Here is a 15,484-nt window from a genome sequence, read left to right as displayed (position 1 = left end):
TAAATAAATAAAACACACAATAAAAAATAAAATAAAACATTTTTTTTAATTATACAAATCAAGAAAAAACCATTTTTTCGGTTTTTCATTGAAACATTTCCTTTTCAATAATATTTTTACAGTGAGTCGTTTAAGTAACTAGAGTAATACTCTAATAGCTAGAGTATTTTGTTAAGTATATTGGAATATATTGGTGGCATAGTCGTATATATTTGTTTATATTCTTCTTGTAAACAACTTCGCAATCTCCCCCTAGATATTTTATATCATCAATACCATTCACAATCATTTTGAAGACAGATTCTAGCTTTGGAATTGCTTATGTATTCCTCGTTTCAAACAAAAGAAATAAAACCAATTCAAATATGTTCATTTGCTTTTATGTTTATTGCTTTTACATGTTCAGCACAAACGAGTGATTTATTTCAATGTAAATCATACAAATTACACGAATCCACGTAATTTAGTAGGGACAATTTTCTGAATCAACTTCGATAATGCCAAGCCGATGAGACGAACTATTCTTTCAAAGAGCTCTATATATTTGCTTATGATGTTTTGCTGGAAAGAAAAATTGTCAAAAATGTAATAGTGTTCAAAAACAAACAGAACACATGATCTCTTAATAAATGAATGCTAAAAATAGAACAAAAATTATGAAAATTAAGTGATTTTATTATTAACATAAAATATTTTTGATAATTTTGATTGATTGGCATTTTTTTCCGATGCTAGCTAACAAGTGCTTGTCAGCATTCATAAAGATACACCCACAAAAGACAATCAAAACAACCAAAACGATTGCCAAACCAAAATAATACAGGCTATAATTTTCATAAAAATCAACCATGAACTGATATTTGAGAAGCAAACAAAAAAATGACATTGCAAAGACGACAACACATATCAATGTAAACGATGCCAGTGTGGTCATTACCAGTGTTTTGCTACATGTTTCTGTGATTGTAAAATTCCGGCTGTTTGGGGAATCTGGAAATTCAGCATCTGGGCGAGAATGATGAAAAATGTGACTATTGAAATGTTGCTCAATCTGTAGTTTGAAATCAGTCGATGCCTCATCAATTATATGTTCTGGGCGGCCTGACTTGAAGAATCCCTCGAACTCATTCCAATCGTTGTTGTACATGTTAATAAACCCGTTCGTGTAGTCCCTGTCACTATAGTATGAAAACGGAATGGATAACAAGCAAATAAATGAAAATGAGAATTTGGCAATGGAATCGATTGAAGAAAAAACAGACACATGAAAATAATAAAAAAACAGACATTTGTTTATCTGTTTATCTCTTACTGCAACGATCTTAGAATTATTCCGTGGACTGGCGTCTGACTGACTGCCCAGCAAATCGCCATCAATCGGTACATTTTTTCGATTAGTTCGTTGATTTGATTATTTTGATATGACCGCTTGATGTACAACGACTTATTTTCATGAATGGTCACCAAAATTGAGGTAAACGTATCAATGGCATTTCTGTAGCGACTCATCATCATATAAGAGAAACCAGCATAATACGACGTCAAGACTTCAAAAGCTGGTATCGGTGTGTTTTGATCCTTCTTGTGAATATTAATCGATTTCAACAAATTAATTGCCTTTTTATAATCACCACACAACGAATGTAAGCGCAACATTTCAACCAAACTAAAATAGTGCAGCGTACTCGCAACTGACTTGGAATCGATGTTGGATGAATGCGTTAGAAATTTGCTGTATATATCAGAAAATGTATTTCTCGCATCATCACGCCCGTTAACCTCAATATATCGAGACACGAAAGTGTCGATTATTTGCCATAGCCAATCGTCTGGCAGTTTCAATTGAACGGGTTTCGATGCCTTCGCAATCGAATCAAAAAATTTGCGACAGTTTTCAAATGCAGACTTGTGGTCCTGGTTTGGTAGTGACGAGATGTGCGTATATGCATGACGCTGACGTAATTCTTTGCAGAGTATAATTGACAATTTGTCTTTACCAAATTTTTTGTCATCCGGCCAATGACTTTTTACAAAATATGCATTGTTCAGCAACAAAACCGTGCGCTCGTAATAACCCAGAATTTCGCTGTCATTTTTATTATTTAATGCATTGAATAGTTTTTCAATGGTGGGTTTGAGTTGGTTATCCTAGAAATTTAAATTTAAATTCCCGATTAAATGAATGCTTATACGACACATCAAATTCAGTACTATAGAATATTCGATGAATTTCTAAGAATGTCAGCAATCTAATTATTTAAAATTACTCACCATATTAGAAAGTTCCATTTGATTGTTCGATTTTCGCTTAATTCTCGCTGCAAATTTATTTAATTTACTATACACAGTCTGTAAATAGTGCAAAAAAAAAATTGTGTCGATGACAATAGACTTTTTTTGCATAGCAATTGAAGTTTGGCCCGACGCCATATTGAATCTTTCGTATGCTGTTGAAAATTATTGATGGCGCCACTTATTATAGTGCGATACGAAAAAAAAAAACACTTCAAAGGAATGTAAAATTTATGGAACAAAGAAAACGGAAAATTTCGCTGGTGAAAATAAAAAAAAAGATAAACATTCTTCTGATTGTTTGACCAAAAGAAATAAACTGAAATAATAATAATTTTTTTGTTTCCCTCAATGTGTTCGTAAACATTTTATACACGCAGAATTTTTTTTTTTGCGTATGTGTGTGTGTATGTGTATGTGTGTGTGTGTGTGTGCACTAATACTAAGAAACGTGGATTAAACCGCCAATTTCATACTACTTATACAATATACATATTACACTTATTTGATTTGGATGTCCTTATAAACTATGTCTTTATAGTAAATTGATAGAAAAAAAGATTTATTTATTTTTTCGAGTAAATAGGGAAATATAAAAAAAGGAAAATGAGAGTCATGTTTTTAAATGATGGATTATGGTTTTTTTTTTTTCAATTTCCGTTCCACTTATATGAATAATAATTAAAGGATGGCTTCCATGCTTCATTCCATGGGATGATGAACGGTAACTGGTGCTTGTATATGACGATGTGGCGATGATATTTCCGATTTATGTTCGAAATAACTTTTTATCGGCGATGCAAGTCCATCAGTTTTGCTACCGCAACTTTGTCCATAAATAATACATGAGCTGCTAGCCGGTTCTGTATTAAACGATGCCGAATCGGATATGGATTGATTGCTGCATTTGTTATTGATTAATGGTTCAACCAATGTAAAGCACGCATGATCAGAATCATCGTGCGGTGTCATTGTTGAATAACCATGATCAGATTCACCATTTGGAAGTCGTCTAAAGTAACCGGCACTTCGATATGGTGAATCAGATGATACGGCATTTGTTCGCTTATCAACTACATCGTTTCCAAGTCCATTATGTGGTAATATTGTATCATAATCCAGGCGTGATAATGGCAAACCGAAATTATGTTCAACTGCCATCGATTCTACATATAAATGTTCAGAGCCTAATGTAGAAATAGAAAAAGATATTTTTTATTAGCTCAGGACAACATTTTTAAAATATATGCCATGGCAATTTCCATAATGAAATATTCAAATTGAATTTACCAGGTTCTAAATTATTTCGATAGCAATACATTGCAAAGCCGATAACTATAAATAGAACAACAACAGCACCGATAACGATTGGACCGATGGCCGCATATGCCGAATCGAAACGAATTGAATCAATTATTGAGCCAATATCACCGTCGCCGTACGGTGTATTAGAGCCCAGAATACCACCAAAACAACTCGATTGTTGCGTACAAAATGGTGACAATAAAATCGTTTGATCAATATCAATTTCACACCATACACAACCCAAAATGCCCAAACAATCCAATTGATTTGAATATATTTCACAAGTGAAATTTGCACATTGGCCCAATGCACTCAATTGATTGGTACGCGAAATTTTCTTGTTCGGAATAAACTCTTCGATTGGACGTGAACATATTTCAATGCTGTCAAAAAGGTTGATTTTCTTGTCGAATGTGTTTTTCTCGTCTTCAAGTAAATCGCCGTACATGTACTCGGTCACAATGGAACCGGTGGAAAGATTGTCTATTGAACATTCACACGGGCATTCTACAATGAAAAACCATAGAGAAAGAAATCAATTTAAAAAAAAAAACATTTTTAAAAAATGGGAGAAATGAGAAAAAAATTAATTACCACAATTCATAAGCTCGATACGTTTGCAATTAAAGCAAACCTTATCAATCGTACTACATGGGCAAAATGCAGCACCCCCACCACCTTCGCTTGAATTTTTCTATTGAATAAATGGAAACAAAATTAAAACATGAACTTATTAAATTTTACCATATTTTCGATGACTTACCATGATTACGAATAAATTTGTATTTGGAATTGCTTCAATTTGATACTTGGTTCGTTCTCCATTAACGAAATTCGTCAGAGGACCAACGACGGACGTATTGAATTTATAGTATCGTTCAACTTTTCGATTCAGTAAATTTTGGCACATTCGTTTCTGCACCAATGATTTATGTAATAAAATATCATTGGCAATTAAGGATTCCCGATGCGTGATATGTTCGTTTAAATTAAACTGTGAATCGAATGAGGATAATTGCATTTTTGAATCGAAATTATTCGGATAAACAACCAAATAGCCAAATTCATCAATGATAAAACATTTGATATTTTCATCACGGCGACAATAGTCCGATGATTGCAATAGTACTTGATAAAGAAAGCCCAACGTCACATCAATAGAGACAATTGCTATTGCTTTGCGTTGCCGTTGATTATTTGAATTTGTTTCCGATAATTTTCGATTTTCAAAAATGACACGTGAAATGGTAACGATATAACCGGCTCCACCAATATCCAAGTATGGAGGCGTTATAGTTAATTTATTTGCATTTTCAATTGCTTTTTGAAACCATACACGTCGGCTTGGATCGAAATCGTTTGGCAATGGAAATCCCGGATACATCAACATAATTCCATTGATTGATGTTACATATCTCCGTACAACATATTTTTCAATTTTACTTCGATATTGATGTTGCATCCGAAGCAATTCAATTGCATGCGATAAGGTCAATACATCGCTACGAATATGCGGTTGAAGACCCGGATTTGTCAATAGATTCGTTGTATCTTTGATGTAAGCCATTATATTCTCGATGCGATGGTAGCAATGTTCATGTCGTTGTTTGTCGTCATTTGCATCAATATCATTTGCACACATGGTCGACAGATGTTGAAATGGTGATTTGAATGTACGCGGACTTAAATACAATGTGGCTGTGTTAAATACTGAAATTTGCTTAAAATACTGGCATAATTTTGGTGTATCGTCCTGTTGCTGTTGATCGTTCAATTTTATTGAAATTGCCAAGTCCAAACGATGGAACACAACTTGATTCTCTGCATCGGTATAACTATCAACCGAAATGTTATTGAACGCTTCTAAATTTGCACGATTTGTCGATGACAAAACAATCGGAGTCTTGTATGAATGAGCGATCAACATGTGTTTCTCTTCAACAGAAGTTTGTTCAGTATATGGAAGCACATGTACCAAACAGATGATGTACCATTCTGACAAGCGTCGCCATCGATATACTTTCTATACATATAAGCGAATGAAAAAAGAAAAAAATTATATGTCTGCTAAATTTGGTCAAAGATGTTCTTTTGGATGAAACTTACCGATTTGTTTGTCTTGGAATCGGAAACTTGTACAATGCCCACATCTTCGGTTAGCCATCGTTTTCGAATATTTTCGGATGTCTTTTCAAAATATTTGATATCAGTTGCATATGTGGGCTCATAACTAACGATATTCGAACGTGGAAATGATGGATGCCATATTGTCATACCTAAGGGGAGAATCACAAAAGGAAAGAATAAAATTTAAAATAATCGATAAGTAATCGAAGAATAATCGCAAAACAATCAATAATAATTAATAAGTAATTTTTAAGTGATTTGCCCCTTGGTCATACCATTTTTATCACAGAGAAATGCATAAGTCTCATCACTATTAAAATATTGATTAAAGTGATAAATCAAATCTTCTGCCAAATCCGATAGATAAATTGAAATACCAACAATGCCATAATTTTGACACGTTTTTGTTATGTAAATTATTTGATCTGATGAAAACATAATGAGATAAAAGAAACATATAAAAATGTAAAATTAATGCATCCGCGGTGAAAGTTTCGATTCAATGTTTTTACCTTTAACAATTTGATCATAAAATGGCTGATGAACGACTGTATGTGATTTGAGAAATTGTTGTTTAAACCATATGTCGGTTACAGCGACAGCCGCAGTAGCAAACATATCATTTATATTACGATGATTCACGACAAACATTCTCCCATTTTGATTATAATCGTGAAGTTGATGATACCACGATTTTGTTTTGTTACTGTTGTTCACATCAATGTTATATTTTGTGTAATTTTGTGTCGCAATATCGCTTAAGAATTCTTTTCCGTGTATACTTCGTTTTTCGTCTATAAAAATGAAGAAAAAAAAATTGTAATTCGAAAAAATGAAAAAAACATTCATTTTAAAATCTCACCCAAAATTATTGCACACGTATTTATAACAATTGGCTGTTTCAATCGCTTTTGTCCACTAGCTATGACTTCAAGTACAGTTTTTGTTTCGGACAATTGTACGATTGAGCCTCGACTAACGTACAAAATTTGTAAAGGTGTCGATTTTCCATCGAATGATATGGCACCAAAGTCCGATTGTGATTTAATCCATTTAAATGCATATTCAAAAGCAAGCGAATGATTCGTTGCATTTGTCTCCTTTTCCAATGATTCGATAAATTTTCTCAATTGACTCTTATTGTTCGGATTCATCGGAAGAAATTTGTTTGCGCTTATATGAACACTATTTGAAATTGCCATTACAAATAGATCATCATTTTCACTCAGTAAATTTAGAATAATTTGTGCTGCAAAAGATCAAAAAAAATATCTAAATATTATACGCGATAGTTAAAAAAATAAAAGATTGAAAAAAAAAATTCTCACCAAACGATTTGATGACGTCAAATGAATCTGAATTTGTTGCTGTTGTGGCGCCAAAGTCCACTATCAAAACGATCTTTTTCGATGTAACAGACGAAGCATACAGAAACCTGATAATTGAATTCAATTAATATTCATTCATTCTTCACTTTCAATTTTATTCTTAACGATGATTTAAAAAAAAAACATCAAAAGTTGAAAATTGTTTTGATTTTCAATTTTCAACGTTGTTTTTTTTTTTGGTGTTTCATACCTGTGATGTTCATTTGGAACGGTATTACGACAATTGGTGCTGCTTATTTGGTTATCTCTAGGTAAAAAAAATACATCACGAAAATTTGGCACATTCGCCGATGTTGATAAGTCGATATTTTTGAGTGTTTCCATCAGTCTTTTGTTAATTGTAAAATTTCGGTCATCGTTTTCATGTAAATGGCCGGCATTTTTTAAAAAATTTAATACTTCAATCGCTTTCTTCTTGTTTATTCCACCAATAAATTCATTTTGATCCGAATCATCGCCATTCAAATCATATGTGCTTCGTTCGGAATGTTGTTTTGTGGACGATGCACATGGCAAAATGATGGAATCAAGTAGTAATTTTCGTGATTGCCCATTCTCCGTTAAAATGTTTACAAATTTCTGATTGGTTTCGTTCAGAATACGTAGTGCGGTTGAAAGTTTCGTTTCGATTTTTGTGGCAATTGAATTGAGCAACTTTGTATCATTGTGATCAATTGACGATGGCAACCGATCCAATGAATCAAACGCACTTTGTATGACGGAAACGAGCAATTCATGATCTTCAATCGATTTCAATTGTATATTAAAATCACGTGTTAGATCCGATATGGCATACTTTTGTATAAAAGAATTTGTACTGGTTTGTAATGAAACTGATGAAAATGAGGTAAGCGATGTGGCCACCGGTTTAAACGATTGAAAAGACGTTGTCTGATTATCGGATGATGATGACGAACTATCGTTGGATTTTGTGGCTGTTGAGGCAGCAACATCAATTCCACCACATAAAATTATCGTTAAATAGGCTATGTAACAGAAAACCGAACCATCTTGGTAAAATGGGCTTAATTGAAAAAGTAACATTTTCTTAGGACGAATTCACTCAATAAAATAAAATTCTCACACATCCGCTTCAAGCCTTTATGTGGATTTACATTGCCGCTCGTCCCAATCGTTAACATATAAACTAAATCTCATCGAATTTACAAAAAAAATTCACACAATAAACCTCACATTTTTGTTTGTTTGGGCCGTTCTCTGGTTTTTATTTTCTTCATTTATCAATAAAGTGATTTATTCTTTCTCCTTAACATTTGAATAATATCAATAAAAATCAAATGAATGAATTACTTTTCGTTTTTCTTTCTGTTCTTCTTTCAACAATGTCGTTTTTTCGGCGTGCCAATTTTGATGTTTAAAACGTAATTTGGAAAACAAAAATATTAAATTTTATAAATGCATTTCGATGGAGAAGTAAGGAAAACCTTTGTTGTCTCGCAGATACTTTGTTTATATCAATATTGACATTGTTTATAGATGCACACTACACCGCCATACTTGCGTCAAAAACAATCACACATTGATACACCAAACATGAATCGGTCGGTTCGATGTGTAAAATAGTGTGTTGAGTAGTTACTTAGAAAATTGTTCAGTTTTTTGGGGTGCGTTCCAATTAATTTGCGCGGCGATTACAATATATTGTAAATATTTTAAATACAAATATTTATCCGGAAGCATTCCATTTATTTTGGTTTTTTCATGTGATTTTTTTTTCTATGGATTCGAGTGTGAATTACTGCTTTCAAAAGAACATGTACAAAGTACGTACTTAAGTTTGTTTTTATTTCAAATTAAGCTAAATTGAAAGAACGGTTCATTTTTTTTCTCTCGATTTCAATTATAAATGTAATATTCAATGTCATTGAAAAAACCGAATTGGTAAACCTATTCGACAAGTCAGAATCCGTCATTACTTGCATATTAAAATTTGCAAAGTACACAAAATGCACTTCTAGTTAATAACGTCGCACTATCTTTGAAAATACTTTTTTTTATCATTATAATCCAAATAAATGTCTGACTGATTTTGAAAGACGATTTTCACCTTCGCTATGATTTGACTTTTATTTATTGCATTGCAATTGAAACTGTCTAGGTTTGAAAATGATTTAATCTGGATTTGAAAATTGTAGAAATTTTCCAATAATATACAAACAAATAGGAATGATGTGTTTTTTCACCAAAAAAGAAAAGTTTATTGATAAGACACTTGCTGATGAATACAATGTATGTGATAAAAAAGAACGGCCTATTACTTAAATACGTGCAACTTAAAAAAAGTGCAATATCTATGCAATAAAAACTAACCATATACACATCGTTAGTTTGTTGCATCGCAATAGTTTTAATATTTTGTGGTTTTTTGGTAAGTTCCATTGCTTAATCATAAACATTTCATTGCTACCTTTTGTTTGCATTCGCATGTATTAGTTTATTTCTTCGGTTCTGCTTTTAACCATATTCTCTTTCTCCTTCCAAGTATATTTGTACTCGCAACGATCAAAATCATTTCTTTGCCATGCTGCATAATCAACGGCAAATCAACATAATTTCAAGATCTCTTGATGCGGAAAACGTATCATATTCACGAACAATAAACCAAGTTCATTCAGATGCGCCGCCACCATCGTACGATGAGATCGTCCTTGATATTCGATTGGTCCAACCGAACACTGTCATTATCTATTTAAAAAAAACCATTCTAAATGCGTCAAGTCGCGCAAAAAATTCAAAATAAAACCATACTCATACATATATACACACACGCAAACTCTTCCATAAATTAGGCAAATTTATAATTCTAATGTGTTTTATTTTTACACAAAAATGTTAAATTTGTTGAATAAAAAAGAGTAAGAACATTTTTTTTTTTTGGAGTTTATAATGATATCAGTCAGTCTCTGTATGGTTTCGTCGATTAATTTTAGCTAAATGTCGCTTTAATCGAAAGCCCCTTCGATGACGATGTCGCCGTGAATGTTCTTCCGATGCATCCGGTTGTGAATTTTCATTTTGTCGGTCTGAATTATGTTGTTGACGATGTCGTCGATGTCTATGTCTTCGACCCCGTGATGATGAAACATTTTCGTTTTCTTCATCAATCACTGCAACGGTGGCTGGTGACGTTGGTACTGCTGTCGTTACAGGACCATTTGGAGTTTTAACACCTGCAATTGCTTCTTCATATGTTGGCAGTCCGTCATTTGATTGACCTTTCACTGCACCTTCGGTTGGTATGTATCCGGGATTTGTGAAATTATACGACGGTGTTGAATGAGCTACATCGATCGTATACACCGATGATTGACCTACACAATTGAAAACAATCATTAGGTGAACAATTGAAACAGAAAACATTTTCACTTTGATACAAACCACATGAAGTGCCCGCTTCGTTGGTATACATTTCGGAAAAGTTATTATTGATGCCGCGCACATTTCGAACACAATTCCGGATTTGAAGCTGTGAATCAGACAAATTTTGTTGATTACTTGATTCAATTTCCTTTGCATTATTTTGTTCTGGCTTTGTTTTTGAGTTTCCCATTTTTGTTGTTGTTTTTTTTTTCTCTCAATTCGATATCTTATTGTTTTTTTTTTTTTTAATAGATTCCAGAACAAAATGTGTTGTTTCTTTTCAAATTATAATTGTGTAAATTTTAATTGAAATATGTAAGGGCGTAATGTTGTTGTCGTTGTTTCTTTTTGGCTATTTATGTCGTTAAAATTCCACAGTAAATTAAACACAAAAATGTTATCTATATTTTGAGAGAACAAAAACGCTTCAAGAATCAAGCATTTTCGAAAACAAACAATGACTTTAATCAACTCGATATTATAACAATTCGAACGCAACTAACTCGTTTTCGACAGAAATAGTTGTGGAAACAACAAAAAGAAACAACAACTTTCATATGAATATACAATATACACGTAATAACCAAGTTACATGGTGGTGTTGTTGTGCATTAAGTCTTTTTTGACGTTGCGTCGAAGATGATTTCAACACACTGCGAAATTGTGTGACGTAATATCAAAAAGTCTCGAGACAATAACAATCTCTTTCGCGATGTTGACTTCATTGACGCGCGTACACATTGGCCCGGTCAAAGTTTTTCGATCAAATAGGTAACCGACTGGATTGGTACACGTAGTATATTTGGTTGCTCTTTTATATTAATTGAATGAGCTTTTTAAAGAACCACTTTCAAACATAATGTTACATACGTACTCTTTTTGGCACCACTTTTAAGCATTGTGGTCCATTGACTGGAGGCTTTTATGAATAAATGGAAATTGCGAAGCGCTTAACATTGACGGCAATTTTGATCAAATGCGGTTTAGCCAAAGTAGATAGAGTAAAGGCGACCAGGTAAACGAGAGTGAGAAGTCATTTCGTTTCTATTGTTAGTGACCTTCAATGTGTGACTTTTTCTACATCTAATATGGTGAGCGAGAGAGAGAGAGAGAGCAAGAAAAAAACTCCAACAAACTAAAATCTATGTCACGTATGATCGCATGTAATAACTAATAGTATATTTTTAGACCATTTATTGTTGTTGTGTGTTAAACGTTCGGCGATGTGTTAAATGCCGAGTTATTGCAATGACCGTAGCAATTTTATGTGACGAATGCAAAAATGTGCATTTATGATCGTATATCGTGCATTACATTCATGTGATCGATACGTTTAACACTTGAATTGGCATCATTTGCACGCTATACACGTTTTTAAACAGGTACTTGATTCACATTCATTTCAATTGCCATATTATCTTATCATTATTACATTTGATGTGCTTGATTATCGAAATAATCAGTCAGAAGTTTGCTTAAATAAACGAACATCGTCCAAACAAAGTATTGTTTGTTAATGAAAATAAACAGTGAACGGTGTTATCAACCAGGTTGTTTTATTATTGCTTCTTTTTTTAGATTGACTATTTGCAATTTTCCATAGCGTTGTTTGCCTTTAGCCATTAGGCGTATTTAATTGAAGTTGATAGCACGACCGAAATTCAGTGAATCTGGACTTGATCTGGCCTTCTCATTTGGCTGGCGCGTCACACATATAGATAATCACGTTTTTTTAAAACCGTAGAATACCATGTCATCCATTTCTATAATGGATTTTGTATGGAATAAAATCGAAAGAAAACTAGTTTAATTTTGAATGGAATAACTGTACGTGCGCCCAAACACATTCTCTGTCAAACAATTACACAAATAGAGAAAAAAAAACCACAAAAATTCTACATCAAGTTGAGATATGGAATTTGAACTAATTAAAAACAAATTTTGTTTGTTGTCCCAATTAATTGTTGCCAGAGAGAGAGAGAGAGAGAGAGAGAGAGAGAGAGAGAAACAATCACACTCAATCGATTCATAGAAAAAAATGGTGATAAATTGTACGATGAAACGAAAATTTCATGTAGATGAAGTTTATTAACGTACCGCAGAAAAAATAAGGAAAAATATAATTATTACGATCCATGCATAGGTTCCAGCATCCATAAATTGTGTTGAATCCATTCTAAATTTGATTATCACTTTCTCTGTACAATAAAATAAGCGATTCACTTGTTTCTTATCTTATTTAAATGCACTTCTCTTAGCCTAAATCCACATTTTACTTAACTTTAACTTTCTTGAAATGATTTACTTTTTTTTTCGTTAATATTTGGGCCAAGCCTTGTTTAAATAATAACAACTTAAAATTGACTATTAATCGGTTCTGTATGAATTAAACCCACTCAATTCAAAAAAATTATCATAAAGTATCACAGAAAATTCAATGAACGTTGCAAGTGAATGCCTTCAACTTTTAATAATTTATCTATCGATGTATTGAACGAAAAAAAAAGTGTAATTACAATCGCCATAGGTAAATTTGTTTTAAATAAATGCACTGAACACTTTATGTTGCACGTTGGTCAATTCTGGATGTTGAATTGCCGCCGCTTTGCTCTCAGTTCAAACAAAGCAAGTGTCTTTTTTGTTTTTGGAACGTTGCTTTTGGGCTGTCACTATTACACAATCATTTTTGTGTTGTTTTTTTTTTCGTATTTATCTTTTTTCTTTCTTCTTCGCTGTATATGCAGCGTGTTGTTTATATTGAAATCAATGAAAAACGAAAGAAACAAGTCTACTGTATATTGATTGTATCGCTTGTATTACAGTTCAGTTGCTAAGCTCAACCACGCGCTCATTTCAACTATAGACACTCAGCGCGGAGACTGAAAGATACTTTGCACATATGAAAATTTAAACCATCGTTTGTCGGAACGTAATGATGATAAACCACACTGCGAACCATATACTTCTTTTCCATAATTTTATTGTGTACGTACGTATGTGAATTGCGCGCCAATTTATTTTTTTTCTTTTTTCAACTGATACAGACAAGGTTAATATATTTATTTATTTATTTATTTTTTTTGCCCAGCAATACAGAATCTGATACGATTCTTATAAATTAACAAACATTTGGACCGAAAAAAATTCTACTCGTAATGCTTTCAACGAACGTTTTCGCATTTAATAACCGAACGCTTGACATTATCAGAAAACCTAGTCACAAACGAATGCAAACAACCGAAACTTTACAAATATATTTCTGACACATTGTATTGTAGAAATTCATTAAAGAATGTTTGATAATTCTTTTTTAGTCGAGTTCAAAACACCTGCTGCCGCACTCCGCACGATACTGACTTTAAATATCCTACAAACTTGAATCTATTACCATATTTTGTCTGTCTTAGATTCAATGAAAATGTTCGTAATGCGTTTGCAGTGTAAAATGTATTTGGTTGAGTGACTGTAGAAGATAGTCGGCGAGCAGAAACAAAAAACCAATTGTGTCAAAGGAATATAATGATATAAAATTCAGTTGCGATTGTAACAATGGGGATATAATAGGCTAGATATGTCGATAAGAGAGGTGTGCAAAAAAAAGGGTTACACAAGGGCGATTGACGTCCCCTTGATTTCAATATGAAGCTCATACAATGGAAAGAGTTGAATAATTTCTGATATTGAGCAGCTATATCGAATGAAATAAGTGCCTAAACCACGTTTCACGCGTACAATTTGCCATTTTTCGAACCCCGTGGGGAGAAAAGAGAAAAAAATCACCTGTATGCAGGTGCTACTACAATCGTTTACTTCACGGTTATTGTGTTTATTTGCAAAGCTGTATGAATGTGGTCAAAATATTTATTTTGCAAATATGAAAGAAAACATTATTCTTGGCTGATTAATCTATATAAAACCGAAAATATGTATGTCTGTTTGTTTGTTCCGGGTTGGCAGCCAAACGGCTCAACCGATTTGGATGATTAGGGTACCGTTAGAAGGCTCTTGATCCACTGGATGGTGTGTAAATGCTGATTGAAAATTATCAGAGATGGTTTTGGCCAAGAAAAACTAAGAAGAAGAAACTAACGCAAGTCAAAATGAAAGCTCTCGCATAACAAATTATAGTATATAATTGTTCATTTCATGTGCAGAGTATATAACAATAATAAAGTGTGAACGAATCGAATTGGTTATATTAGTGTTTTATGCAAACATCTTATTTCTATTCACGGTGATATTCAAACTCTTTTATTTTGCTAGTTATCTCTGCTTTTTTAAAATATAATAAATTTGAATCGGTATAATTCAAATTACCAAAAAAACAAGAATGTTTTCTAAAATTTTGCGGTTCTACGGTCCATCTTTGATAACTCCATTTAAAAAAAATTACTTATCTAAACAAAGATAACCAGTTCTTAATATGATTCACTTCAAATGCTTGCTTTTATTTTTGGCGATTATCATTGATCACGCTTTCACCATACCAAAGAAAGAATAATGTCTCCAGAAATGTATTTTTATTTTTATCTTTTCAGCATTTATCTCAAAATATAAATTCTCTCCTAACGCGACCCGTGTGGAAAAAAGTGACTGACTGACTGGTTAGCTGAAATCGACTGAAATTGAATTGTGTTAACTAAAGTCGTCTACCCAGTCAACTTTAGTCGTCTATGTATATTATTTTAAACAGATGACTAATTTGAGACGTTTTTGTCTATATAGTCAACTGCAATTGGAGTTGAATTGAGTTGTATTTTTCTCTACTATGATTGACTGAAAAATCAGCCAAATCAACTTAAAAGAACTTCAATCTCAGTTGGCTTTAGCCAAAAACCTTTCAAATTAGTTAACTGACTAGTCAGTCAGAAATTTTCCACAAGGGAAGTGAATGTTTCGGTTTTTTTCCTTAAAATGAAATGACGTGATTAAATGAGAATAAAATAAATTAAGTCAACGCCAAATATAAAAGGACTGGGTTCAACGAAGAA

General features: G+C 32.8%; 3 protein-coding genes across 7 annotated transcripts; all 3 read right to left on the bottom strand.

Annotated features, from left to right (window-relative positions):
• Positions 1-364: 364 nt before the first annotated feature.
• Positions 365-2,458, bottom strand: LOC116337390 (eukaryotic translation initiation factor 3 subunit L-like). Of its 2 annotated transcripts, XM_031761910.1 has the most exons (4): positions 2,272-2,455; positions 1,313-2,148; positions 938-1,178; positions 365-561 (listed from the first exon to the last, which is right to left on the bottom strand). In XM_031761910.1, exons 1-4 carry the CDS (start codon positions 2,428-2,430, stop codon positions 445-447), a joined length of 1,353 nt encoding a protein of 450 aa, XP_031617770.1. In that variant the 5' UTR covers positions 2,431-2,455; the 3' UTR covers positions 365-444. The 2 variants fall into 2 exon arrangements, with proteins under 2 accessions (XP_031617770.1, XP_031617769.1); XM_031761909.1 differs by lacking the exon at positions 365-561 and having other exon boundaries at positions 665-1,178; positions 2,272-2,458.
• A 473-nt stretch (positions 2,459-2,931) lies between these two features.
• On the bottom strand, positions 2,932-8,653 carry LOC116337389 (VWFA and cache domain-containing protein CG16868). Of its 2 annotated transcripts, XM_031761907.1 has the most exons (10): positions 7,303-8,653; positions 7,053-7,159; positions 6,587-6,973; positions 6,237-6,518; positions 6,000-6,149; positions 5,704-5,873; positions 4,361-5,620; positions 4,192-4,291; positions 3,583-4,104; positions 2,932-3,479 (listed from the first exon to the last, which is right to left on the bottom strand). In XM_031761907.1, the coding sequence occupies exons 1-10, from the start codon at positions 8,154-8,156 to the stop codon at positions 2,995-2,997; spliced, it is 4,317 nt and encodes a 1,438-aa protein (XP_031617767.1). In that variant the 5' UTR covers positions 8,157-8,653; the 3' UTR covers positions 2,932-2,994. The 2 variants fall into 2 exon arrangements, with proteins under 2 accessions (XP_031617767.1, XP_031617768.1); XM_031761908.1 differs by lacking the exon at positions 6,000-6,149.
• Positions 8,654-9,918: 1,265 nt separating this feature from the next.
• On the bottom strand, positions 9,919-13,829 carry LOC116337719. 3 transcript variants are annotated; one of them, XM_031762518.1, is made up of 4 exons: positions 13,010-13,829; positions 12,591-12,691; positions 10,512-10,599; positions 9,919-10,444 (listed from the first exon to the last, which is right to left on the bottom strand). In XM_031762518.1, exons 2-4 carry the CDS (start codon positions 12,666-12,668, stop codon positions 10,026-10,028), a joined length of 585 nt encoding a protein of 194 aa, XP_031618378.1. In that variant the 5' UTR covers positions 12,669-12,691; positions 13,010-13,829; the 3' UTR covers positions 9,919-10,025. The 3 variants fall into 3 exon arrangements, with proteins under 3 accessions (XP_031618378.1, XP_031618379.1, XP_031618377.1); XM_031762519.1 differs by lacking the exons at positions 12,591-12,691; positions 13,010-13,829 and adding an exon at positions 11,086-11,936; XM_031762517.1 differs by lacking the exons at positions 12,591-12,691; positions 13,010-13,829 and having other exon boundaries at positions 10,512-10,727.
• Positions 13,830-15,484: the final 1,655 nt, after the last annotated feature.

The sequence above is a fragment of the Contarinia nasturtii genome, unplaced genomic scaffold (assembly GCF_009176525.2).
Source record: "Contarinia nasturtii isolate CC-2019 unplaced genomic scaffold, AAFC_CNas_1.1 Cnas_scaffold_285, whole genome shotgun sequence".
Lineage (NCBI taxonomy): Eukaryota > Metazoa > Arthropoda > Insecta > Diptera > Cecidomyiidae > Contarinia > Contarinia nasturtii.
This window is presented reverse-complemented; position numbering and strand designations above follow the sequence as displayed.

Excerpts from the sequence above, each read along its gene's own strand:
- LOC116337389 (XM_031761907.1), bottom strand. The coding sequence starts at position 8,156 with ATGTTACTTTTTCAATTAAGCCCATTTTACCAAGATGGTTCGGTTTTC. Across the intron at positions 6,150-6,236 it reads TTATGATCAAATTGTTAAAG|ATCAAATAATTTACATAACA; the intron begins GTAAAAACATTG and ends TGTTTTCATCAG. Across the intron at positions 3,480-3,582 it reads TCGAAATAATTTAGAACCTG|GCTCTGAACATTTATATGTA; the intron begins GTAAATTCAATT and ends TTTCTACATTAG.
- LOC116337390 (XM_031761909.1), bottom strand. The coding sequence starts at position 2,430 with ATGGCGTCGGGCCAAACTTCAATTGCTATGCAAAAAAAGTCTATTGTC. Across the intron at positions 2,149-2,271 it reads AAATGGAACTTTCTAATATG|GATAACCAACTCAAACCCAC; the intron begins GTGAGTAATTTT and ends TTAAATTTCTAG. Across the intron at positions 1,179-1,312 it reads ATAATTCTAAGATCGTTGCA|TGACAGGGACTACACGAACG; the intron begins GTAAGAGATAAA and ends TTCATACTATAG.
- LOC116337719 (XM_031762517.1), bottom strand. The coding sequence starts at position 10,683 with ATGGGAAACTCAAAAACAAAGCCAGAACAAAATAATGCAAAGGAAATT. Across the intron at positions 10,445-10,511 it reads CGAAGCGGGCACTTCATGTG|GTCAATCATCGGTGTATACG; the intron begins GTTTGTATCAAA and ends TCAATTGTGTAG.